Genomic DNA, 17,028 nt, shown 5'->3' with positions numbered 1-17,028 from the left:
TTACTGATAAGTGTCTCAGTAACTACGCAAATTAACACGTTACAACATAAATCACACGTGAGCAACACGCCGCTGCATATCACACAGCACTTAAACTGACATCTAATCGACAAATTCATCTTGTTCCTAAACTATTGATCAGACAACACAAAGAGTTGTTTTGATCAATGGTGACAAAGTAAACTGTCTGTGTTAAGACAAAATGTTATTAAGAGTAAAAAAAATGCTAATAAACCAATTATCATATCGGGAAATCAGATGCGTTTACAACCACAGGTAGAGCATTCAGGAGGCAGGACATAATGTATAAACACCATTTCAGTTATTTGTTTACAGCCCATTGACACTGGTGACAGCCATTATCACCAAAAAGCTTTCAAATCTTGTTGTGCTGTCCATTTGACATCTTCATCAGTGTCTTCTACATGAATGGCACTTTTTTTTTTTTAGTCCTGAGATGTTAGTTTTCTGTCACGTGTGTTGGTATGTTGAGCCACAGCTGCAGCTCTAAACTACCAAACACAAGGTAATGGAATGAAAAGTTGAGAGTTCAGTGTTAACTTCACTGTGTGACGCCAGATCAGAAGTAATATTCATCCCCTTTGGGCCATGACTGTCTTGGCAATTCATCAAATAGGTGTTTCAGTCAGGATCAAGGTGGAGATCCACTAGCATTGCTAAATAAGTAAGACTGTGACTGTACATTGCACACTAAAGTGTATATTAAAATTTATATGTGTTCAAAATCCAGAAATAATTCTTCTTTAAGGTGGCATTGCACCAACTGTATTTGCAAAGCAGTGAGTGTTTAGTTGTGCATTATTGGTGCAGTGGATCCTAATTTTTGTTGAAAAATCTCTTTCAAAACTCTGAAATGGATATTGTCAGATATGGCTGTGGGGTTATGAATAAATACATCCTTGCTAAAAGTTTTACCTAAAAATATACACCACTGTCTTCTATGAGTGTTTTACATTATTTACAAATTGATATATTATGTCCATCCCAGGACAGCAGCAGCACCGGCAGACAATACCGGCTCCCTCAATTCACAGATAATGATGCAATCCTGCAGAGCGGAGGCCTTCACAGCATTTGTCAGTGCAGATGCTGTAGACGTGCTGATTAAATGGATTTAAGCAGTTGTTTATTAAGGAGTACCCGTCACTATGGTGATGTACTTCACACTAGACATCCTATTAAAACAGATGGATTCCTGTTCTATTCTAAAGCCTGATACATGTGAAGTGTGCCGAGTAAAACCTACATTATCAGTCTCTTTTGTGCAGACTTCCTTTAACAATACATATATATTTTGTACAATGCTTTTACTACCATAAATAATTAAGTGTCAGACAAAGATAGGGACTCCAGGAATGTGTTTGGTAGCAAAATGTCTTTTTGTTTTGTCTGACACTGGTTTATCTTAGTTTGTGTCATCATGCAATCTTTTCATCATCTTACAAGACATTTACTTGGTGACGCAACACAACTTTCCTTGTGATACTCCATTAGTGCTCAAATGCCATTTTTGGCCTTGGCAGGACTGCCACCACATCCAATCCACTCATGTGGAGCCACAATATGAAACTCTCACTATTTCATTTTCACCCTTGGAAATCAATACTGACCATGTGGATGACCATCATAACATTTTTTTTTTTCATTTTCAAGCCTTTTCAAGGCTCTGACGCAAAGCTGCAGGGAACGCCGACGGACTGACAGCTGCAGTGATTAGATGAGTTGAAACCAATGAATTATTTTTGCTCCAGTCATGTAGATAATAGTATTCTCTGACTTTGACTGTCTCGGTAGCTGATGCTATTTACAGTCTACTTTAGGCATGACATAGACACAGTGGCAACTCTTTGATCAAATGATTATTATTTTCTGAGCTGTCTGGGAAACACATGTGGCCCAGACTGACTGCAAGTCTGACACTCGGGCCGATGAAATGAATCAAGTAGCTGCTGCATCAGCTCCACACAGCGGAAGTTTTAATCCCTCCGGCACCAAGGTTTTGAGGTTGACATATGAGCTGTTCAAGTGAAAGGTCTCAACAACCTGTTAGATGAATTGTTATAAAATTGATATTCAAACTCTACTCAGGATGAATTGTAATAACATGGGTGATCCCTTAACCTTTTCACATGGCACCATCATCAGTTTAAAATTTCAATTTGTCCAATACTTGTCCAGACCAGTGGCATTTATATTTATAGACGTAAACATTACAAAGCCCTTTGCTGAATTGAATCATTCAGTTTGTTTCACCTCAGAAATTCATATCAGTTGACAATGCTGTTGTTCTTTCTAAGTTGATTAATTCTGTTTCACCTTTCATGACAAGTTAAATCTGGCGCTGGTTCTATCTTTGTCTTCAGTTTGTTGCTTGGTCAAGCCGTTATTTTCAGCTCAGCGCAAAACTAGGTCTTTACAAGCAAAGTATATTATGTTAATGTGTCAGCATGCAGCTGTTTTCTGTGGTGTTATAATGGACTGTATCATTGTTGCTTTCGGTCACCAGTGAGGGGAGTTATTACATCGACTGAACTCTTCATGTTAGCATGATCTTTTTGCATGTTTTCATTTAGCTGACAGCACATCTGTGACCATCGTCCAAACTAATGTTCATGTCTTTCTCTTTCATTGTTTACATTTGATCTGTTTCTATTCTGCTCCCTATTGGGCGAATAGAAACTTTTGTATGACATCTACATACGTCTTGTCATCAACACCTATACATGGGCTGCATCTACCTATACTTGACATTGATTGGTTTGTAGACCGGTGTGTCGTTAATTCAGTCATTGTATTCATTTGATAAACGTATTCTTTCCATTTGAACTGGTTCACTTTGTAAAATCATTATTGTGTTCCTACCAGCAAAATTAAGTTTTTCATTATTGACAAAGGCAGTCCAGTGAGCCACTGCAGCTTCTTTCTCTTCTTATTGTTTAAAACTACATGGTTCTGTTTTAATGAGAGAACCCCCTTTTATGGTTCATGGCTCCTTTCACATCTGGTATTGTGGTTCGGACAAAACAAGGAAGGTGTTAAAGCACCTTAAGTACAGCATCATTAAGATGCCAGCAGTGGCATAGACTCTTAGTCTTGTCACGTAACATCTTCAACTGGGAAGTGGCCCCGTTGGCAGTGTGAATAAAGGCTCACCTCATCGTGTAGAGAAGCGTGCCGTTGTCAACCAGTCGTAGCAGTTTGTTGGGAGTTGTCATGTTGTGGGCCACAGATTTCTTTCCATTGTGAAAGAAGGTATCAGGTGTCCATATCTTACTGGCTAGGAGATTGTTGAGGGGTAAAACCTGCATGGGCCCATCAAACTTAAGCCTCTCGTCCCGCCAACTCTGACGAAAGAAGACATCGATGGTGTACTCCTAAGGGAAGAGAGGGCAAAGGAATTAGTTGGCAACATGACAGTTTGGGCAGTTGGGATTTACTACCGGTTGCATGGAGGTAATACATCCATTTAGCTCTTTAAGATTTTCACAGCAGACACTATGAGGAAATGAAAGCTGACTGACTCTTGGACACTAATTGAAATGGACCAATCATGTTTCAATAAGTCAGAATTTTGGCAGGGAAGAGTTTATTGTTCAGTGAATACTTGACTCTTTGTAAAACTCACATAGGCTGCAAGTGCTATGGACAGTTAAATGTATATTCAACATACTATATTCATTGACCAATGGGCATCTTTTGGATCATTGTGGTCCATGAGCCCCAAATTATTAAACAAAATATAATCTAAACTAAGGATACTCTATTTTGATATTCACAAAGTAAACAAGTGACCAAAAAACATCCAAGATTTGTTGTAGAATCTATTTGTGAAACAGTTTTTGATCAGTCACCGCATGTGTGCCATGATTTACCGTCCGTCAACCACTAACCGCTTTAACAGAAAATAAGATACAGGCACACCACTACACATACAAGCATCTTGATGTGTCTTTTAAAGTCATGTATTCTTGTGTCATTTGATTACTACTCTGTTAACATAGTTTCTTTCAATGTTCAAACAATTCAAACGAGACAAATGAGCTCCAGTGCAAAATCTTTGTAATACATCTGTTTCATGTTTAATTAATATGCAGCAAAGTCTTTCTGTACTGTCATCAACACATGAAAGTTAATAAAACGAATGCAGGAAGTAGCCAGTCAAATGGAATTTGTTTCACATTACTCTTTCAGTAGGAGTCAGTGTCCTAGCAACAGCCTTACCTCGTCTGCCTGGTACAGCGGCAGTGCCGACTGAGTGCAGCTGTCTGAACAGAGTCAGATGGAAGGAAGCTGTCTGTATCTCCCGCAACAGTACACATTATCAGCGATCAACGAAAGCACACTGTTGTGTTTTCTCTCTAATTGTCTTTGTGCTTTTTGCTCGTGCAGTGGACGAGCTGCAGTTGCTCGCCAGTCGGCTGTGAGCTCCAAATAATTTAAAAACCAAGCTACTTCAACGATTATTTTATCATATTTAGTTTATCAGACACACACTATATGGTGATCTATTGTTCAGTGTCCTCTGTATCTTGTTCCTGAACTTTCAGGCAACACTCCAAGAAAGTTTGTTCCAGTCTGGCACAGAAAGACCATTTAAATCCCCATCACCACAGTTATGCTCATGTTAGGCACTCTATCACCCTGTAGTCTTTTTCTGTGAGATGCCAAATCACATCCCATTCAGTGTAACACATCCAGTGATGAATAAAGAGACAACAGTGTGCTGGGCCCAGCTGGGCGGTGCAATCATTTGTTTTCCTTTTGAACAGAAATCCCTTGTAAACACTGTGAATTAATTTGAATTGAAAGACAGGGATGTGGAAAAAGCATTGTCGATTTCCATGTAAGGCAAAATGGCACAATCAGTTCGAATGCCAGCTTGCGTTCCTCCAGGGAGGGAGTGATTGATTTCTCCTTGACAGAGTGGAACTTTGGCCCAAAACTAGATTTCAGTTTTCTTTTTATGGTTGCGAGGATCACAAATGGATTTACTGTATAGCAAACTGTAATTTTAAATGACATTTTAAAACACATTTATGGCACCTGGATGGCAGGGTTACAAACAGATTTATGAGTACACAAACAGATCCCTTTTATATGCCTATATGCTATGTTTTGGCAGCATGCCTTCATTGGAAAGCAGAGAATGGTGGCGCAGAATATGTGGGGAGAGAGAAAAAGGGGGATGACATGCCATATCTGTCCCTGGATGGATTAAAAATGGGACATTGCAGATAAGTTTTATTTGTCTACGAGTACTGGGTCACCAAGGCACTCCTAAATACAGTTTCAACAACTCTACAACTGTAAAACATTTATATTTAACCAGAATCTATTAATTAACTATTTATATTCATGTTCCTACAATTAACCAATGATGTAAACATAACTTTTAAAAAGTGCACAATGGCCATCGCTGGTTCCCAGAGCCCCAATGAGGTTATTTTTTCACCCATATCCAATTGTTGTTGCAGAATTATGCAAAAACTACGCAACCAATTTCAATTAAATTTTGTGGAGGGGTGGGGCTTCAAAAATAATTTTATTTCCTAAACATTGTGAGACAGACCGTTTTTCATAATTTTTGTGTATTTTTAGAGAATGTTTCATAGATATTGAATCAGGCATGTTTAGAAGATTGATATCTATGAATGTGTGCAATTTGGTCGATTAGATCCAAACTAAAATCTGGATGTAGTTTATTTCAGTGTTTTATTCAGGGACTGTTGGCAGTTTTACTGGCCTTGCCTGGTCCTGGCCTTACAGTAATATAAAACTGAGGAAAGCAGCAGATCCATGTTTGAAAAGCCAGGACAAGCAAATGTTTCGCTTTTTCTTGCTTGATAAATGACTTTCAAGCTGCTGAAATCAATGATTTTAGATTAACAACTGATCAAAAGAAAGTGTGTGTTGTGAAAGGGGTCAGACCCCCTGAGAATTATCCCCTGACTCTGCAGCTTGTACAGCTACAAAGCTCTGATAAATCTTTCGTAAGCTACCTGCCAGTGTTAACACTCATAGCTGTTGAACATAGTGGAGCATTTAGAGGCTTAAGAGCCAGATATCTATCTCATGAAGAATTATTTTTTTAATGCATCAAACTTTCATCTATTCATATTTTGTCGATGGACTAATACAGTAATGTAATGTGAAAATGGTGTGGTCCATTATGGTTCATCCTAAACTGACTGCAGCCCTTTCAAAAAAAAAATCTTGTCCTTTAAGATTCTTTTATTTTTTTTGCATCTATTATCTATAGTGACAAACAGGAAACATAGAGATGGAAAGATATGGCAAAAGACCAACAAAGGTATATAACACTTTAGGTACTTGGCTACCAGACATGCCTGAAACTATTTATTACGGGTTATTCTGATGGTGCTGTCTCTTTTGCTTGCTGCAGACACACTCCCAGCAGGCCTCTACATACTGTTAACTTCAAAGTGCAAACATTAGGCTTTTATCTATGTCAGTATCTACTGTATCACAGGTGGAGTGGTTTAAATTGGTCAAATCAGGGTAAGTCTAACATAGTCTTATTAGCTGTTGCTGAAAAAGAGACAAGTAATTATTACAATATCCATGTATAGTTGTATTTTCATGAATCTGGTTATTCTTTCGATGCAGCGCCAGTATTTATGTGGTTATCTGGATATGTTTTACAGTCCCTGTCTTATATGCTATATAACTAAATTGGTCTACAACATGTTCAAGTCAGGGGTTAATTACTGAACACAGTAAATAAGGAAGCATTGCTTTGCAGAAAAGGAAACCGATAAGAGCAGGGGATATAAAACAAGTGAGAGAAGAGGCATGTCAGGAACACAAAGAGCATTGCAGGCAACCAGCTCACAGTGGGGCTGCAGCGCTGAGAAAAATATGATAAGGAAATGAGGAAACAGAGGAGCGTCTGATCAGTGGGCAGTTAAGGTAGGATGTAGAGTAGACAATGACAAAATGACAACGTCTGCTTCTATGATAATGGCAGGAAGGTTGTGTCTAATATCTGATAGAATATTAATGCCGCCTTTTATCTTTAATTAATGAGTTCATTAAATCCTTAACATTTAGTTATTCCATCACATTTTAGTTTTAATTTGGTTTTACGTAACAGATCTGTTCATCTCTGCAGATATTACTCTTTATCTGTGTGCAAATGTTCTTTTTTAAAAAAAATATAATGTTACATAAAAAACATTGGTCATCTCTGAAGCGACAGAGAAGTTGCTCATTTCAGGAAATTGATATTTTCCTAGATTTAGTGCCCCTGCCCTGACAAAATATTATACTGTGTGAGTGGGCTCTTACATGTGATATATGTCATGAAGACTAGTTTTTGACAGCAACCAGAGATAGCTTTCTGATTAGCCGTCGTGGTAATGACACAGACCACTTCCTGGCGGCAGCGTATCAATTTGACCCGGCTCCGGTGAACTTCACACTCCGGGCAATGGAATGATTACTCCAAGATTTGATTAATGTCTTAATTACTAGTCCTTTCTTGCTCTCCTGTTGTCAATTATTCTTTCTCGCTTCGCATCTTGTGTGCCATTCACCTTTCCCAGCTGGAGGTGTAACCTGTGTGAGACTTGCAATGAGCTGTGAATCCCACACCAACTCCAATTATCTTCCGTGTTTTCAAGCCTCTGCAGCTCTGAGGCGTAAACAGGCTATTGCACTTTTCTGCATTGTGTTCCACTTCAGACGCTAACATTTTGTTCCACTGATGTAATCAGCCCTGGAATTAAATGGTAGCAAACAAATTAAGAATATGTCACAGTGAATGTGTTTATGCAACAACAAAAGCCAGTAAAAACTGTTAATTATTAAGTTATGTTGAACTGCTCTCAGAAACAAAAACTCAAGTGGTTTCACATTCAAGAGGAAAATTGTGTAATAGTTTTATCTATTTGTACTCTATATAAGGGTTGCTGCAGTTTGTTACAGGCACATAGCGGCCCACCGGCCCCACCATCTTTAGTTCATTTATGTGTAACAATGGTGGCACATTCATCAAAGAAGAACTCCACCTAAAATACTAATCACCAATACTTAGTCTGATGTCAGTTATGAGCTGCAAATCTCTGCTCTGTGCAGCAGCAGCAGAACAGTCATATCACAGATCAGTGGAGAATATATAAAGATGTATCACTTGAAGCTCTTCAAAAGTGAAGACAGATTATCCAGCCTGGCTGGCTGCAGTATGGGACTTAAATCCAACCTCCTCAATATTAACAAATTGGACAAGGATCAAACTAAACCAAAAAGTCAAAGTAAATGCCAAATACATGACAGTTTCTGTCATTTTAGGTAGTTCTTACCATGCTATCAGAACCTGATAACATTAATGAGCCAAATCTGTGTAATCTGGCACCATTTCAACACACCTCTTCAAGGGCACCAGAAGAGTGCAGGGTTTTTACCTGCATAAAGAATTGAGGGTCAGGGTTGAGGTGGCAGCCGCCGTCAAATTTCGTGCCACGTCCCCCTCCTGACAAAATTCTAATTTCAGTGGAAACGGCTTATAGTGATCATGTTTTTCCCAGGTCAAACTGATAACTGTAAAATGTTGATTGCTGCCGAACTACTACTATTATGTAATGACACACACACACACACACACACACACACACACACACACACACACACACACACACACACCCACTGATACCGCTGCTCACTTATCATGCACATAAACAAAAAAGACAAAAATTAAAAAACATTTTTTGCTATTTATCCTGTATCCCATTTGACACAACCACCACTAACCTCTCTTGTACCACCTAAGCAAAAACAATGACAAACAATATAGTGATAGTTGACTGGACTCAGATATTTCAAGAGGCTTTTTCTGATAGCACAGCATATGGAATTGACACTGTCATCTTGGGTGTTATTAAAGAAAATGAACATGTAAATCTAGGTGTATTACAATAGCGTACTCCTGCTGAAAAAAACACGTGACCCTGCTTGATTCGTCAATGATTGCAGGGCACTAAAGTCTTCAAAAGTCCTTTTACCTGTGGCTGGCATTTTCACAAAGAATATAATGCCAAAAGACTGTACGTGCTCTGCTTTCAAGTTGTTCCTGACCTGCACATGAATCATACTGTGACAATGGGGAACATGATGACCTGTATGGTGGGAGGAAAAAATTAAGCCCTATTTTAAGATTATAGTTTTTTTTGTGCTGCAATTCGAATAATTAAAATACTACTAAAATTCAGTGTGTTCTCATGAAAAGGGGCTTGCATGTCTTTGAACAAGGACAATGTGATTGATGCAGAATCCAGGAGTTCACCTCTAAATTTTAGCAACACAAACCTCCATCTGTTATTTCCAGAAGACCTTGAACTGCTCCGGCATTTTAAATTTGGAATTTTAGGCAAACGGCTGTGTGCTGAATATCTCAGACATTCCAGAAATGTTTACCCCCAGAGATCGTGCAACCCTTACTGATTGATATCAAACTGTCACTGACATTGTCAAAGCAAACTTCAGCACAGTACCAGTGACAACCTAAACCACTTCCATTTCCTCAAAACAGACCTGTCAAACCTCGAGACAGGTAAATGCGCCATGATGCCGCATACATGTGACAGACGGGACAACATAGACTCTGGCAGGGAGGGAGGAAAATGGAAACAAAAGACTAAGGACAATCAACATGACTTATGTGAGAAGAGGGAGGTTTGAGGTAGAGATACACATCCACCTATACTTACCAGAGATTAGCATCAAGATAGCAACCCACAACCTACATTGTGGGTCTTGGTATGACTCACTGCAGAAATCTGCCCATGGTCAGACAACTCTGAAGAGGGTTAGCTTTGTTATTGGCCTAATATTCTAGTTTCACTCCAATTATACAGTTAGCTTCCCTCCTGTTGTTATAGTGGTGCACTAAAGGCAGATGTGGCGTATTGGGGTCTGAGTGAAGGCTGAACAACTGACCCTGAGGGTGAGTGAGAAGCGGTCATTTCTGGGACACTTGATGCTGCAGAGATGGGTAATTGGACCACTGGCTGTACGCAACATAAACTATGAGATGCCTGGGGAATAGAGTGTGCTCTGTCTAGGAAGATTTCAGTTGTAACAGTTTCTTCAAGCATTTATTGCTCCACATTTCAGCCACGCTTGCAGAATGACTTTAGAAATGACAATGCCAGTCAGTCAGTACTTTGCTCTAGACTTAGACTATTGAAGTGAGTGTCATGTTTAGTACAACCATTCATTGTCCCAAAGGATGGTCCTAATAACTGGTCATTTCCTGTCTAGTGCCACCAATGACTGAACATTTTCATTTATCCAGTGAAATGTCTGTTCAACCACAAAATGATTTTGTATTTCCATGGTGCCCAGAAAGTGTATCTTACTGACTGAAGTGTTTCCCTGCCTTGTCCTCAAGTTACTTCACGAGTGTAACATTTGCAGGTGTAATGTCCCAGTAACGAGTGGTTGGACTGCCATGAAATTTGTCACATTGATGTCCCCCTCAGAGTACTACATTGTAGTCAACAAATAGTATAAAAAAAAAATGGAGCCTCTGCTTTTGTTGAGGTTAGCCTTCACACAGAAACTCTTGGACTGGAGGCATTTTTTGACTCAATTTCTGAGTTGCATGACTCATGTTTTAGTCAGACCAAATTTCGTGCACAGGAGTGAACTAGGAACTGTCATGTCAGAAATTGTGGACTGCCAGTGCCAGCTTCTTGCCAAATTGACACATTGTGATAGAAAAAACTCAGTAAAGGTGAAACCAGGACATGATGACAATGTGTGGGATAGACAAACAACATAGAAGCCAGGCTGGTCTCATACCTCTTACTGTTTTCTCCTCCTCCCTTCATTACTGAAATTTTGGGAAGAATTTGGGAGCCTCTCTTTTTTGACATTTTGAAACACAGAATGGCATATTTGGTCAAGGCAGCTAATTTCTCCCGTTAGAACTTCTAAAGCAAACAAACGTCTTCTTTGACACTTTGACAATAGCCAGACATGTCCGAATGGACTGAAGGGCATGTACACGTCATGTGAGCCTTCTGGTCATGGCCTGATGATTGGAGTTGAACTGGAACCAATTTTCTAGAATTGCAGTGTATGCTTAGTTTGAGCCTCCTGTTTCAGGAGTACAACCGAACGGCACACATCAAATATAAACATCAGATATCACATGGATCCTAAAATAATCTAAAAATCGGAATCCTCTAGCTCTTATGTTACAGTTATGCTGATCACCAATGTAAAGGCATAAACATAAGCCTTAAATACATTTCTTAATGTCTTTTTGTCACAGCTTCAGGGTAATTAATTACAAGAATCAACATGGATAAAATGTTTTTGACTTCACATACTTTAATTTTCTCATTTTATAGTTTGTCTGTTTCCGCCTGTGTGAGTGAGTGAGCTAACAGATATTGAACCAGCAGGGGTGATCTAGGGCTCAGTTTCCTGCATTGCATCCAAAGCAGGGGTATTTTTAGGTGGTATATTAGTTTGAGAAGGAGCACTATCAATTTAAAGCTTATTAAAGTGTTAATGAGGTTCATTACATAGTCATTAAAGGAATCTGGAGGAGAACAACTAGCTTTGACAAAATAATGACACAGTAACAACATGATAACAAGGTTTAGACAAAGTTAAATTAATTTTTTCATGTCCCTCGCAGGATACTGCTGATTTTCCTCTTTATTTTAATGACTTGATAAATGCCCCAAATTAATCTGCTAAACTCTGGTGAATTGTCTCCAAAACTGAACTTTTCTTTGGTGAACACATCAAGGGACTATCATAAAAAGCTTTCCTCCACCTCTGAAATACCTCCAGGATTAGTTATTTCCTCTTCTTTTAACTGACCTAGAAAACTGTTCCATGCTTATGTTTCCCAGATCTGTTTACTGCAATGCTCAATACACCGCGGCTGTCCTGCTAGACACTCGAATAACACATCCGATTCATTCTGAACTCTCTAGCCTGGAAACCTGTGAACCAGAAAACACGATCCCACGACCCTGACCTACTGCAGATTTTCCTTCATCGGCTCTGAGCACCACAACTGTAGACTATCTTCAAAGCCCCAAATACACTTAAAAGTCATGAAAACACCTCGCCCCTCACATCACACAACTACCCAATCTATAAACCTGGTCCAGCTCTCTGCTTGCAGAGTGCAACAGCCTTTGTTATTCTCTAAACTCAAAAATAAAACTAACCCACCCTCCCAACTATTCACTGCCCTCCCCTTTTGGAAATGGACACCAATTTGTGAAATTCAGACCGTTCATTATTCAAGTCCAGGGTCAAGCCCCAGTGCTGCATAGTATCAACATTTGGTCATTATACTGTATCATTGTTGGTCTTGTCCTCTCATTTCCTCTCCGCTTGAAGGGCCCCAGAGCTCCTTGTGTTGACCTGCAGTAACACACCACAGCTCTGCAACTTAGGAATTCACTGCGGTGTAAGGGAAATGAGTTGTGCATCTCCAACTGTTCATCTGAATTACATGAATACATCTTCCCAATTTTGTGCAAAAATCTGGTGAGAACTCTGTGCTGTGCCAACAACCATGTAGATACAGTAGTAAACAGATGCAAACAAAAAGCATTGATAGGTAAGGACAAGTAAAAGGGTTTTTTATTAACAGTACATATATTCACATGTACCTCCTAATTCCACAAATGTCTGTCTGTCTTTTTTTTGATTTGTGGAACACGTATCTCTCAAACCGTTCATCCTATCGACTTCACGCTTGCCATGTCTGTATCTGCAGTCAGTGGGGGTGGGGGCTGTGTGCTAACAGTCAGTCTGTGGATTGAGTTGAACATGTCTTCTTCTACGTCCTCAGATAAACTACACAGCAGTGGTCGGCAACTGGGTCAAACCACGGGTCAAAATCGGGCGTAACATCATCTTGACAATGAATCATTTTGAAGTAGGCTCCGGAGCATCAACACAGGCCAAGCAAACAGGCGAGGTTAGAACAGATACTGCACTAGGGTCTTATGAATTAAAAACAAATGTGAAATATTCGCATGTATTTACAGAAGACTTAAAGAAGCCATGTATTTACAGAAGCGCACGTACACTGCTCATAGAGCAAGAAAATGCAGCATAGCCTGAGGCTGGAATGAGCCTCGCCTGTGTAATGATCAGCATAATCCTGATATCAAATCTAAAACTGCAGTGCAAAAATAAAAAAAATCAATATGTTGATGCTAGGTTTTCACATCTGGGAACAGATAAGACCTTGGCACCCACAATTCATACATTGATTACAAGATGAAGGTCTAAGCGTGAGTGTGTAACCACTATTTTGCCTTTGACAGAACACAAAAAACACTTGCTGTGTCCACACAAAACAATACCACAAGTGGGTTTCTGTGGCCCGTGCGGCCGTCACATTTGCCACGGATTGTCCTCAATGCTGTTTGCCACTGATTCATGATGTTGCCAAGTGGAGCATGTGAAGAGAATAAAAGATTGGGGCTCGAATTGAGCCCTGAGAGACCCCAAAGGTGATATCTGCTGAAAAAGATAAAGCACTGTCTATTGTGATAGAGGAAAAGCGTGAACAGTCTCCCACAAAGCAAGCTCAGTATAGTGTGGTCAGCACAGTGTATGCAATGGCAGGGATGGTCTCAAAAAGGCAGAAGTCGAGTCCAAACCCAGGGTTTTTGTTTTTGAGTTGCAGAAACATCTGCCATGCAGCACCGAAAGATTAAAAAGAGGATGTCTCTCAAGACAAACTTCATTAACACGACATAAATAGTTTTTTATAGGAAACGAAGTTGAAAATGTGTTGATAAACTATGTGTTAAGACCAGCTGATTATCAATAAGTTCAGTGTATTTAATGTGCAATGGTAAATTGTTGAAGTACACTATTGATTATAATTGTATGAATGTGGTTTCCAAAGTTAGGTGCTAGCGCTACGCTACTTCATAACTTCTTCACTGCTCTAAAAACAGTAAGTTTGACACTGGCATTACAGTGCAACTGCTGAAGAAGGGATTTCTGGGAAAGGAAATTGCAATTTTATCTGGGTGAAACTATTATACTTCTAAGATTAGGTATCGAATAGGTACATATATATGTGCACTAGCCAACGCTCGCCCCAGCATTTTTTAAAACTGCACTGGAATCATTTCCGATGCCTGCACTGGAACATATCTGGAACAAATGGCTCCACCAATCGGCTGCACATCTCTGTCACAATACACCATCAATGGAAAAAGAGAGTTGTTTTATGATCCACTGTAATGGTCTTTACAGATGTCCATCAGATCTCAAGAGATTCTCACTTGCCAACTTATGTAAGGTTTGATCCTGGCAGTCTTAAAGTAAGCTGCTCCAGAGACGTTGATGTGAAAAGCCCCCTGGTGAGACCACAAAAACTCAACTCAGCTCTCCAACAAGCGCTAATCTTGCTATGTCATACAGGCTGACGAGCAGGCTCCGAACCAAGCCGGAGAAACCACCCAGTGCTCACGGCGGTCAATTAGAGCTGCACGATCAAGTCTGTCAAATGCTGCATAAGGTCTCAAGACTAACTGCAAACCATCCCCAGCATCTGCTGTTAAAAGGAATCATCCAGCGCCTGTGATAGAATTTCTACAATAAAGACACTGAAAACATTTCTACTTGATTTGAAACCTAATGTCCTTGAATTATTTTTGGCTGTTGTAAGAGACTAGTTTTGTTAATGCTGTCTTTTCTGATTTTAAAGAACTTAACACCATTGATTTTCTTTCAGAAGTTGTTTCACTGTTAAGCAGCTGAGTAGTAACTTAACAATGAAATGTGCATCGCCATCAGCTGCAATAGGATCATACCACCCAACATCAGTTTAAATAAGATCTATTAGGTCTGTAATTGTCTGACCATAACATTATCAATTAAGTTAATAATATTGTAAAATATATGTGGGTAACTGAAAAGTGTGCAGTGCCGGTTGTTCTAATAATTCAGGTAGATCATCGGGATGAAACGTTTTCTGTGATGACATTTTCACACCTTCTCATTTTTAGGTGTCCATCAATAGTTGACTTGGTTTTCCAGCTGAAGTTCATGTAAGTAAAGAAAAATGGACCAGCAGCCAGAAAACTGTGTTAAAAAAACAAAAAAAAAAACAAATACAAAAACCGAAATTTGTAATGAAGGAAATGTGCAGGAGAAACATCGACTGGACCGGTAGAACACCACATGCGGAGACAGTGTACAGCAGGAACATTGGTCTGAAATTGCTGTCGTCTGTCAGATTGTGGCCACAGAGAAAACATGGAAAAACATCTGGTTGGTTACTATACATTTCAGTCTTTTCCTCCTGATTTTTTTTTGCGCATGAAATATACATATTTTGTGTTTTATAAGCATCTACACAGAGATATCTATCCCTGATATACGCTGTAACTTTTCATATTTTCCTCTTAGAATCATCTCATAGGATGCGAGGATACAAATGTATCTGTTGAAGCTGCAATATCTAAATAAATCCTCCAAATCAGAAGCGATGGTTGTTAACTCCCTGTGTGTGAAATCCTGACTGAAATGAAATTTCTATTATTCTGCCAGGGAAATCTCACGAGGTTGCCGAATCCAAAACGACAAAAGTACTTTTGTCAAACTTAAATAGAGCAGAATAAAGCCTAATAACCTGCTTAGATTTGATGACTCACGGTGCTGATTATAGCCGAGGCGCAGAGAGGAGAAAATAACTCACCATGTCTGTATCTGACACCGGCCCAAAACTCGTCACGTAGATGTTTGTCCTCACTTCTGTCACACTCTCTGAGGAAAGAGACAACAAGGAACAGAGCCCATCACAGTGTTGTCTGTATACGAAAAGCTTTGCTACTGTCTTTGTAAAGCTGATTGTTTGTGTACATGAAGGAGAAGTTTGCCTGCCGGCATTAAACTAAGCTGCTTCACACAGAAATTCAGTTATAATCAAAGGTGAGAGGATCTCTTCAAACTGTGGAAAAACTGAAGATTAAAGTCATTTGTTTCCTGGAAGACGGATCAGCACATGAAATCTGATGGTGTTTGTGCATCATTTTGTCTAAACAATGCCGTTGTTTTGAGATCAAGGGTTTAAGGGCGTAACACCAGACTAACAGTATTGGACATTTTCCTGAAATGTAGACTCAAGCATTGTTGGACAGCACTCCCAAGTGTTGTTTTCAACCTCATTTCAGAGGCAGAAATATTGCCTTGAGATTCTGTATAAAGTCTTTTGTTCAGTGAAACTACCATTTGTTTAGTTAAAGCTATTTTTGCCCACTAAAGCATAAAATCAGCTTTGAGCCAGGCCTGAGTCTTTATCTGTGGAGGAGACATCCCTTTTGACCCAAAATAATTTTAGTTAGCCTGCCCCAAAAACATTTAACAGTCCCCATGGGACGACTGGCTCGGGAATAAAATGCAGCAGCTTCGCCTTTATAGCATGTGTGTCTTTGTGTTTCTTTTCTTTAAAAAAAAATAAAAAGCAATTCTATATACACATCATAATCAAATTAAACATGATGTAGTCTATTGTAGTATGAATCTGGCATGACTGTTATAAAGCTTTTCTGTATATTTCTTGTAATTATATTTACATGTGTCATTGCACTTCACGTTTGCAAGCCCATTAATTGCTTCTGTTCTGTCACAGTGGTTTATAGATGATTCTTGATGCGCCAACAATGATCAAATATGATAAATATTAGGCAGTAGGTTGCTCAAGACTTTTAAATGTGACATTAAATCAGGGATGTGGAATCACTGATATTATAATAATATAACATTAAGTAGGGCAAGATATGAAAGTCGTGACAGATCAAATTTTGCCCTCCTCAGCGTGGGCTGAATCAGCTCCTCTGGGGCAAACGTGTAAAGCAGCCTTTTGAGCTATTGGCGAGACAAATAGCTGCTCCCAGTGGTGCAACAACTAGAGAGTGATGAGGCCTTTCTCCAGAAGTGAATGGATCCACAGCTCTAACTGTGTCCCAGATCTCTGCGACCACCCAC

At 39.4% G+C, this 17,028-nt stretch overlaps 1 protein-coding gene across 2 annotated transcripts in view; it reads right to left on the bottom strand.

Moving 5' to 3' along the window:
- The window catches only part of gabra3 (gamma-aminobutyric acid type A receptor subunit alpha3), an 82,878-nt gene that overhangs the window by 19,979 nt on the left and 45,871 nt on the right, over positions 1-17,028 (bottom strand). For both annotated transcript variants that reach the window (XM_069539649.1, XM_020085711.2), the window contains exons 4-5: positions 15,740-15,807; positions 3,175-3,395 (exon numbers count right to left, since the gene is read on the bottom strand). In XM_069539649.1, coding sequence (XP_069395750.1) covers positions 3,175-3,395; positions 15,740-15,807 — 289 coding nt within the window. The remainder of the gene's footprint in view (positions 1-3,174; positions 3,396-15,739; positions 15,808-17,028) is intronic.

This window comes from Paralichthys olivaceus, chromosome 15, assembly GCF_024713975.1.
Source record: "Paralichthys olivaceus isolate ysfri-2021 chromosome 15, ASM2471397v2, whole genome shotgun sequence".
In the NCBI taxonomy this organism is placed as follows: domain Eukaryota; kingdom Metazoa; phylum Chordata; class Actinopteri; order Pleuronectiformes; family Paralichthyidae; genus Paralichthys; species Paralichthys olivaceus.
This window is presented reverse-complemented; position numbering and strand designations above follow the sequence as displayed.